Genomic DNA, 10,237 nt, shown 5'->3' with positions numbered 1-10,237 from the left:
AATATCTAAAAATAAATGCTTTAAAACAATGTAGTAAATTAGTATAAAAAAGTATAACAATTAATACATTTAAAAATTATCATTTACAAAACCTTTGAAAATCACTGAAAAAAACATAGGTTTCAGCCATGTTATAGTTAGGAATTAGTATTTAAAAAAACCTTAGAAATTCACTGAAAAAACCATAGGTTTTAGCCACGTTATAGTTAGGAATTAGCATTTAAAAAACCTTGGAAATTCACTGAAAAAAACCATAGGTTTCACACATGTTATAGTTGGCTGGACATTTCACACATACAAAACCATTGAAATTCCCCCGTTAGAGTTAGTTCAGCTAACTATAACTCGCACGCCTGCAATGCACTGCTGATGACGTCACATATTACATCACTCATGACATGGTCAATGACATCACTCATGACATCACCGATGACATCTAAAATGACATCACTGATGACATCATCCTTGTGAAAGAGTGGCAGACCTCCTCTCACCCTAATGTAACCTTTGATACACACATTCAAAAATAGAAAATAACCAAACAGGTATGCAGAGCACAGCCATATCTTAGATTCTGCTAGGCTGGCTTCTTCGCCAAGTTAAGTACTGAATTGGTTGTTCTCTCTATTCTGGATGAACTCTATAAACTGTTGGATTATGATTGTGTGGGGTGACATTATCACTAATCTTTAGACTTGCCAAAATGGGAACTGCTCTCAAATGACTACGTTCATTTGTAAATGACGGCAGTAATCTGCTGCCTTTCCTCCAATTTATTATGCAGTGGAGTACTTTTATATGTAATAATGCTGATGTTGATGTTAAATTGCTCATCTTTGGCTTAACAAATAAGAACCACCAGTTAGATACAGCTTGTACCCAGTTCAGGGAGTATTGGTGTTGATTTTTCTTGGGTTGTGTTTTCACTTTATTGCTGCTTTTGTGCTGCAAAATACTTTACACATTGCCTCTAAGTTAAGCCAGACTGCTTTTTTGTCAAGCTCCCAGAGTGTTCAGTATCGATTCATTTAGTGAATTTTGAGGTTCACCCTGACAGAGATAGTGCACTGCTTTCTATGCCAGAAGGCCTGCTGAATCTTCTTCTGGTAGCTGGAGTGTAAGAAATGGGGTTACCAGATCTCCAAGGGGGTAGCATGGAACCAAGCGGGCAGGCCAAACTTCGGAGGACATGTGAAGCACTCACGCAGTACCCACAGACGACACACCAGGCACACCACAACAGAGGCAGGACACCAGTTTGAGTTGGAAAATTAAGAACTTTAGTATCTCCAACCTGCAAAGCAAAAATGCATCAACAGTGGTATCATAACACGGCGCCAACTGGCACCAGAGCCAAGTGTATCAGGGGGGATTATTTACATGGGAAGTAAGGGCTGAGTCCGTAAGTCCATGGCTGAAATAAAGAAGATGATTACATTAACATTCAACCTGGGGCCAATTTGGCGGGGCCCACTCAGGCTCTCATCCTTAGTGGTAGGCTGAAATTGAAAGATCCAACATTAGCATACATACATAACCTGCATTATAACTCCAACACGACCCCTGTAAGGGAAAACATCAGGGCATCATAGCACATAATAGACAGGAGCACCTGTAACAAATCAGCAAGGCTTGCTCCTTAACAGGGGATGTGACTAGGGGCCTGGAACAGCATGTCAGGCCAGCCTCGGGGCACACCTGCAATAAAAGGGCACCACGCGGTCTACTCCATCATCCCTGTGGGTATATCACAACAGCCTAAATGCATTTAACATTCGGCACACACCTTAGCAGGATAATCCGCCTACAAGGAACACTGGGCGCAGGAGCGCATCGCACCTGGACAGGTAACCTGAAAATACCAGGCCGGAATAAAACTACTTATGCCAGGGTAAAACACTTCCTCCAGCAGGAATAAGCAGTGAATTACATGAGGAAATAACATTTCGGTCAATGTAAGGCAGCAGTCTACAGCACTTCCCAGTAGGCTCCTCACAGCCCTTTGCTCCCAGAGGGCTACAGCTTCACAAGAGGGGGTAGACAGTCCCACTCCTCACCTCCTGGGCGCTTCCTCACGCAGTGCTGGCGTGGTACCCGGTTCAAACTGTGTCAGTGACCTGGGTAGGGGCCCTCCCTTGTCAGGGGCCCAGGGGACAGTAGAGGGGGGGTTCTAGGGGTGCAGGGCCCATTCCACAGGCCCATGTGGTGGTAGCACCTCGCAGCAGGTCCCCTCTCTTTCTTGTCCCAGCTCTGACTGACTCTTTGGTGGCACATCCCCCTTACTTATACCCTCCTCCCAGGCAGTGCCAGAACCTTCTAGAATGTTGGCAAAGCTGGCCTAAACTGGTTCAAGGGGAGGGGTTGAGCACCCTGGGTGCCAGGCTTTCCCTCCAAAAGCTTGGGGTAGCTGGGTAATATTATCTAGACCGCTGACCTATGGCAGTCCAGTGGCAAAACCCATGGCCATGGCATCCATTTTAAACACAGTACATTTCAGTCAGGTACATTTTACAATGGGGGGAATTTACAAGTGCTCACACCATTACATAGCATTACAATTTAACAAGGTGTCTCACACCACTCATGGCCTTTACAGGTTTAATCCCATGGGGTAGACATTCCAAATTAGGGGGGCAAAAAGCGAAAAATTTCAGGGGGGAAAGCCAAGTCCAACATGGAGCTTTTCAACAGCAGTATAAAATGAGCCTTCAAGTGTCTAAATTAGCCCAGGGGGGGCCACATTTATGACTGTTTTAAGGTTTGTTATATTCGACCCTTGGAGAAACAAAAAGCATTGTACTGATTTCTTTAAAATTACCCCGGAGTGAGCCAGTGTCTGGGGGTCACTAGAAGGAACATGCTCCATTTTTAACACTGGGAGCGGCAGTGTGAGGGGCCCCATTCCCAGAGCTAAAAGGGCCTGGAGATCCCAACCCTAGGGCAGAGTGTTATCCTCAGGAGCCCCCCTCATGTCAGGAAGAGAGGGAAGCACTGATGAGCCCCTCTTGAGGATCTGGCCTGAGATCCCCAACTCCAGACATACAACTGAGGGAAAAGGTAAATGGATGGCGGAAGTCAAAAATAATGTATTTGCTACTATCTCTGGCATATTTTTACAGTGATCCAGAAAACTTGTCAGGCACTTACCACATTTATCTGAGTCTTGATATGTTGAGTTTCACACAAATCCATCAACCGACGCTAGACGAGGCGTCCTCAACCTGTTAAAGAACATTGTGTCATACTGGACCTATGTGTGACCCAAAGTAGATTTGCCAAACCATGGGCATGGCAGTCTCTTTGTTTCTCATTCATCAATACAAGTGTTGGCAAGTGTTATTGATTTGTATCACAACTCTTTAGATGATCACACTTAGGTCACAGAGGCAAGGCACCAGTCCCTGCTTAGCTTGGAAACACTTCTCAGGATGCTTGTCTTGGACACACTGCTCAGGAGTCTTGGCTTGGACACACTGCTCAGGAATCATGGCTTGTATACTCTGCTCAGGAGTCTTGGCCTGGGTACGCTGCTCAGGAGTCAACATCCTGGATGTGCATCACAATAAGCAGAGCCCAGGCAGAAGGTAGAGCAAACAAAGCAGGACCTGGCTGTGGGAACAGGTTTAGTCAAGTTAACCGATGAGAAATTTATTTTTGAAGGTAAAATAGAGTAAACTGTGCAAACATTGCCCAGGGCATGATGCTAGCGTGTGATCGCCCCCACTGGAAGTATTTCAGTGACAGATTTCTGACTACTTAGTCTGGGTTAACGTAGCACAGGCAGAAGGTTGCAGAAGGCTGCCCCTGAGAAATGGACTCCGCTATGGACCTGAAGAAGTTCCGTGAAATGTGTTCTGATGCACGGAAGTTCAACGAGGCATATTTTATTCAGTCATCCTCCTTTTTTAAGGATGTACTTGCTGGATCATTTTCTTATTACGTCAAAAGCTTGTCATCAGGTATGTAATATTGATGCCCCAGCTCACCTGCAGAAAATAGCTTTTCCTGTCATTTTGTTTGCGGCATATAACCTCTGAATGTCCTCGAACATAAATAATGTCTCCAAATCATTTTCAAGTAAAAGGCTGAGTCTAATTATTATGCATCAATTATGATAGAAATAACAGGAAATAACCCTAGATTATTGTTAGGAGTGTCTCTATTTCAGAAACGGGTATTGCAACCACCACAGAGGAAGAGTAAATTCTGCCCCATCAAAACAATAGTACAATTTGTAGCACATCTGGAAACAGAATGGATTTTGGCCTGGTCGCTTATGAGCCAAGGGTTTCAAGGAGTGAATATCTTCTCTTCTCTCTCTGCATTCATCAGCCTATGTCGTGAGAAGTGAAAAATGGCCTATGGACGGTGGTAGAAAAATAAAAAAATGCATGAGTCATTCACCCAAGTAACAATTAAATTGAATTAGATCAATATTATTATTATTAATCTTTATTCAATTATATATCATAATCATAAAAGATCAAAACATATACATAAAAGCCACATTAAAATATTAAAAAGCCTTTTTAAGCATGACATGGTACAATTTATTGTGAAAAAATGTGTGAGCATTTAAGTACCTTGAAAATTTAACAGCCCAGCCTAACCTAAACGTCATTGTTTAGTAGGTCCACATTTTTTTATTCTAGTGTAAGACACCTTTTAAATAACCAGTGACCTCCAACATCACCACCTGATGAGGTAATAACTGTAAATGTAAAAAGGCAGGGCGAATTGGGTAAAACCCCTCGCTTTTCAAAGTGGTATTAGGTAACTTTTGTGCAAGAATTCATAGTATTTACAGAATAAAACCAGGTGTATCAAGGTCTGGGGTGAACTGTCATCACAAGGGCAAGTTAAAAGTGCATCGGGATCGAACTGTCCCAGAGGGAAACAGATAATTGTCCGAATAGTACCTAGACGAAATTTAGTAAGTAGGGATCTGTCCCTGGGATATTTGACTGCTGTGAGATATGGTTTAAAGCCATCAGCGGATTTCAGCAGTAGATAGGATCTGTTGGATTTTTTCTCCAATGCCCATGCTTCCCTATCACCTATATTACAAATGTGTTACTTAAAAAGACCACAATCGCCCTTTTTAAGGAGGTGTGGCTGCTTAAAAATATCCATGCGTTCTAGGGAACGGGAACAGATCTTATATAATTAATCCACTGTATCTTATGGCCATACGTGCATTCCATGCAGTCCTCAGACACACTCCTGTTGAACAACAGTCTCCCGTCGACCCAAACAGATATCCAAAGTAACAGTGGAGCCAGTTTAACCTGATCCTCCATATAGTCCAAAGCCAGTTCCTCATGGGTTGCAATTGAGGAACTGTTTGGCCTCAGCCCAGAGGTTTTCTACAAAATCGGTCCTCTTCAAGCTAGAGAGCCCTCCACTTATGGCACCGCCAAATGGGTGCACTGTATGTCAGGACTAGGAGACATTTAATTGTGTAGATTCGCAGCAGGGGCAAGATAGGATTGTGAACCACCAACAGTAAAAATCTAACTAGGGCACAACAAGCTTGTGTGAACTTGGAGCAGCAACTGGAAATGCATGAAACCCAGTTATTCTGTCAGTCAAATGATACCCCAAAGTAGGGAAAGGTAGAAACCCTAGTAACTTTGTGCCCTTTGATATTTTTCTTCCTCCCACAGAATGAGTCTTTGAGATGTTTGTATCTAGGTCCAGGTCATCCATGAACTTAACAAACTTGTCAACCAGGAGTTTTAACCCATTAGCCGTTCAGACCACCATTACGGCGTTGATGGTGCATAGCAGGGTAGGCATGCTGACAGACTTTACCCTGGGCAGATCAACCCCATTTTCAATCAGGTAGTTGTTAAGGCTATTCATATATAACAGAAACAATATCGGTGCCAAAACATATCCCTGCGACCGCCCATGGGAAAATAAAAGATTTAGTTGACTCCTCCTCTGTACCAAATCTAAAGCAGGCATTTACATCCGCGTGTAGAGCTCTAAGAAAAATGGTCAACTGAGCTGGCAGTCTCATTACCCCAAGAATATCCCAAAGCTTGGACCTGTTGACCCGGTCAAGCAGCGGATCCCGATCTACTAGTCAGATCCTTTGACCGCTCCCTGACTGCTGGATTTCTGACGGCGCTCACTCCACATGCCCACGGTGCCTGCACCGGGACTAATCCCATCCCACCTGAACGGGGCTTCGTTCACCCATCCTTCCCACGACTTGCCGAGTCTACTTCGAGGTTACACCACTACTCCGGCGACCTCCTCTTCCTCCCGCATTAGGCCACCTTGTTCTTCACACTTTGACACCCTTGGATCACCCCTACCACAGGATCCTCTCACCTCTGTCCCCACCACAACGGGGATCAATTTCTGGACCAGAACTCACCCTCACTTCCATTATTCGGCAGCCTGGTCCTGATGAAGATCCTAAATCAATAGGATCGCAACGCCGACGACCCGCACTGCAGAGCAACTCATGGTGCATTACCTACTTTGGTTCCCAAACTAGCTACTCAAGGAACTCAACTAACTCATCAAGGAGGAACCCACAATCTGTATATATTGTGTTAAAAAAATGTCTTTGTCTGCGCCAATCGCTGTTTTTTCACCCTTATGTCACTCGCGCCATCACTGTTTGTCTCACTATCACCTAGTGCACAAAGCCCCCTTGGGTTGCCACCACATTATTTGCCATAAATGCTGTTGACTATCTTACCCTCTTTGATTGTTTTGCCAATATTGCCTTTCAAATATATGATGCTATATGCACTTTCAAAAACCAAAAAATTGTGAGCCTCTTTTTTCTTGTCCATATCCTTTGTAATGTAATGCACATGCAAATATATCTGCTGTCCAATTGAATCCGATTGAGATATTGTTGCCTTATACTTAACTTTTTGAAAGCGGCATTTTCTGACCTGCAATGTTTTTTAAATGAACTTCACAAACAGTTGTGTTTTCAGATTGTGAATCCATAAACACCATACGTATTCCTCCTATCTTTTTCCAATTGGAAGTTACACTTGTAAAGTTTTACAAGGCAGCTCCAATGCTAACCTATATGAAAGATAGGCCTTGCTGTATTAAAAAACAATTTTAGCAGGTTTTTACTACCAGTACATTTAAAGTTCAAACAGACATGCGCTACCTTTCAAATATGCTGCACCCTGCCCAAGGGGCTATGTAAGGTCTACCTTAAGGCTGAAGAATATGTAATAAAAGTGAAGGTAGGTGACCTTGCCAGGTCGGCTTGACAGTTAAAACTGCGACCCAGGCTCTGCAGTGGTAGGCCTGAGACGTGTTTGAAAGGCTACTCATGTGGGTGGCAAAATCAGTGCTGCAGGCCCACTAGTAGGATTTAATTTACAGACCCTGGTCACATGTAGTACACTCTGCTAGGGATTTATCAGTAAATCAAATATGTCAATCATGGAGAAACCAAAAGCCATTGTATTTTAGACAAAGAGCTCATGCACTTTAGCACTGGTCGGCAGTGAAAAAGTGCACAGGATCCTTGAGCCAGCAAAAGTGAAGTTCAGCACACAGTCAAAGCAGGAGGTAAGCAAGCAAAAAGTTAAGGGAAACCATGCCAAAAGACGCCAGGTCATCTACACTCCTGGGAATAACCTGCTCTTCACTGAGCATCTTAAAGATCTAATAAATGAAATGTCAAATAAAAGCTTCAATAGCAGCTTTCTGGGTGACTTCAACCTAACCTGGGGAGATGAATCTGATTCAGCCATGCCACAACTAGCCATCTTTTGTATCAACACCAACCTCAAACAGATCTACTCTAAACCTACCCATCAGAAAATAATCTATCCTCGACCTCCTCATTAGCAAAAAATACCCTATTAAAAAGTCACCCCCGATGGACTAGTCGGACCAACTTCTGGTTTCTTTCTTCTTGGTAGGTAGCAGAACGTCCAGCTGTAAGCAAACAAAGAAAGCAAGGCTAGGGTTCAGCCACTTGAACAACAATCCCAAATTACCTTAAAGCTAATTAATTCACAGGGTTATAAAGGCACTATCATACTAGTAGGGAACTACAGCTCTGTCAAAAAAGAAGTTATAAATGAATGGCTCTTACTTTACTTTAAGGAAATCCTGGAAAACCTTTGAATCAAATGCTGCAAACACAATTACCATATTCTCAAAGCTAAGGCAGAACTCAATATTCCTGAAATTAAATCTAGGAAGTTGATTAACATCTTGAAGAACTCTAAAAATGCCCTCTATCATTTTCCAAAGTAACAGACAAACTCTTCAATTTCTTCATATAAAATAGAAATCCAGCTCTCTCTCGCATAGCGGCATCTATTCTTCATGTGGAAACCCACACCTACAGATGAGTGCACCTCTTTTTAACTTATAACTGAATATATCTTAGGAAAAACTCTCTCTACTATCAGACCACCCACGTTTTGCAGACCCCCATCCCAGTCACTATTGTGAACAATATATCTTCATCTATCTTATGTAATCACCTCATCCCTTAGGCTAGAGGTAGTTTCTGAGTGTCTCAAAACTTGGCAAGTCAGCAAACTTCTTAAAACCCACATACTCATTCCTCCAATATTGGCAAAGTCTGCCCATTTCCATCCCCCCTCAAGCAAAAGTGCTGGAAAGCTGTGCTGTAAGACAGCTAAGCAAACACATAAAAGAAAGGTTCTTCAACATAACTAGGTAGGATTTAGATGTGCCTGAAGCAGGGAGACAGTGATGCTGCAAGTAGTGGATGATGGTCAATGCAGCATAGGCAATGGAAAATCCTTTCTTCTCATACTCCTGGTCCTTTCCTTAGGATTGACCCAAAAATCACTTATCTCTCCTGAAGATCAGATGAAAATCAAAGAGTCCAATCTGGGATGTTTTAAGTCCTGCTTCAAAAATCTCTCACAGCAAGTAAAATTACCTAACCCTCTTCAAAGCCCCTCTACTCTGCGTCAAGGAGAAAGCAAAGTCGCCAATCCCCCACACAAACACTGTTCGTTATGTAAATGGAAACCCTTTGCTCCTTCATGTAAATAATCTTTTCTCAGTTGTGGATAGATGACACACAGCTGTACTTGACAGTCTCTGAAAGAAAATGGGTTAGTGACAGAGGGGGTGAAACCCTACTCAAGCAGCAACCACGACTCTTGTCAGGATGAACCACAAGCAAACACTACATTAACCTGTGCTTAATCCTCTGGAATATTGGCACAAAAAGCAGTCAGGTTTAACTTAGAGGCAATGTGTCAAGCATTAATGCAGCATTTCAAACAATCATGAATTAAACCATCCCATATCAATTTAGAAAATAGAAGTAACTTTAATAAATAATTTGAGATCGAAACAACACAAATCTAATCAATATAAGCAGAGATATGTAAGTTTGAAATATTTAAGTGAAAATAGCGCATGAAAGCACAATAGACCAACTATGGTGATCTGGTCACTCTGGACTGGACCAAAGTCACAAGTTTTCTTTGAGGTTGCATCGCACAGCAGCAGATCGAAGGAGGTTGTGGCTAGCCATGTGAGATTGTGGTTTATGGATGCTTCGCACATCAGTGGTTTCAACTAGAACCGGAGTTATGAGTGTTTAACGTTTAAGGGTCAACATAGCAGCTAAAAGATCAAAGCGCCAACCAAGGACATCTTCTCACACGAGATACCAGGACATGTCAAAAGTTAAGGCTGGCAGTGATGGAGCGAGGCTCTGTCTGCTCCGCTGCCTTTGGTCTTAGAATAAATTCTCAAGAAAAATGACAGATAAGGTATAATTCAGTGGGGCAAGGCTATAGGAGGTATCCTAGGAGGGAGTGTTGTTGTCAGATAGACATGGGTTGAAACCGCAGTGAAGATTTCTACATTCAGTTGCTGTTAGAACTGAGGGTCTCTAATTGGCAAACTAGGGACTCTCAGGGTAAGGGGTGTACACACTTTAGATAACCCCTGCTCACCCCCCTGCGTAGCTTGGAACAAGCAAACATGCTTATCCCAAAGGCAATATGTAAAGCATTCGCACCAACGCTTACAGTAACATAGTGAAAACACCAAAAACTGACTCCACACCAGTTTAGAAAAATAACATAAATACATACATGTAATAGGATATGACTTTTAGAACAGTTATTGCAAAAATAAAGCTTGTAGAAAACAGTGATCTACACCTGGGGCTATTACAATGTTGTGAGAGCAATAAATCCAAAGTATGGCGCCGACCACGAGGAATGTGGCGTCGGGCATG

At 42.8% G+C, this 10,237-nt stretch overlaps 1 protein-coding gene across 1 annotated transcript in view; it reads left to right on the top strand.

Annotated features, from left to right (window-relative positions):
• The first annotated feature begins 3,775 nt into the window (after positions 1–3,775).
• The window catches only part of LOC144826941 (indolethylamine N-methyltransferase-like), a 53,208-nt gene continuing 46,746 nt past the window's right edge, over positions 3,776–10,237 (top strand). The window contains exon 1 of the mRNA XM_078685402.1: positions 3,776–3,959. Coding sequence (XP_078541528.1) covers positions 3,812–3,959 — 148 coding nt within the window. The 5' untranslated portion in view covers positions 3,776–3,811. The remainder of the gene's footprint in view (positions 3,960–10,237) is intronic.

The sequence above is a fragment of the Lissotriton helveticus genome, chromosome 4_1 (assembly GCF_964261635.1).
Source record: "Lissotriton helveticus chromosome 4_1, aLisHel1.1, whole genome shotgun sequence".
Classification (NCBI taxonomy): domain Eukaryota; kingdom Metazoa; phylum Chordata; class Amphibia; order Caudata; family Salamandridae; genus Lissotriton; species Lissotriton helveticus.
Note: the sequence above shows the minus strand (reverse complement) of the source record. Positions and strands in the feature narration are given on the sequence as shown.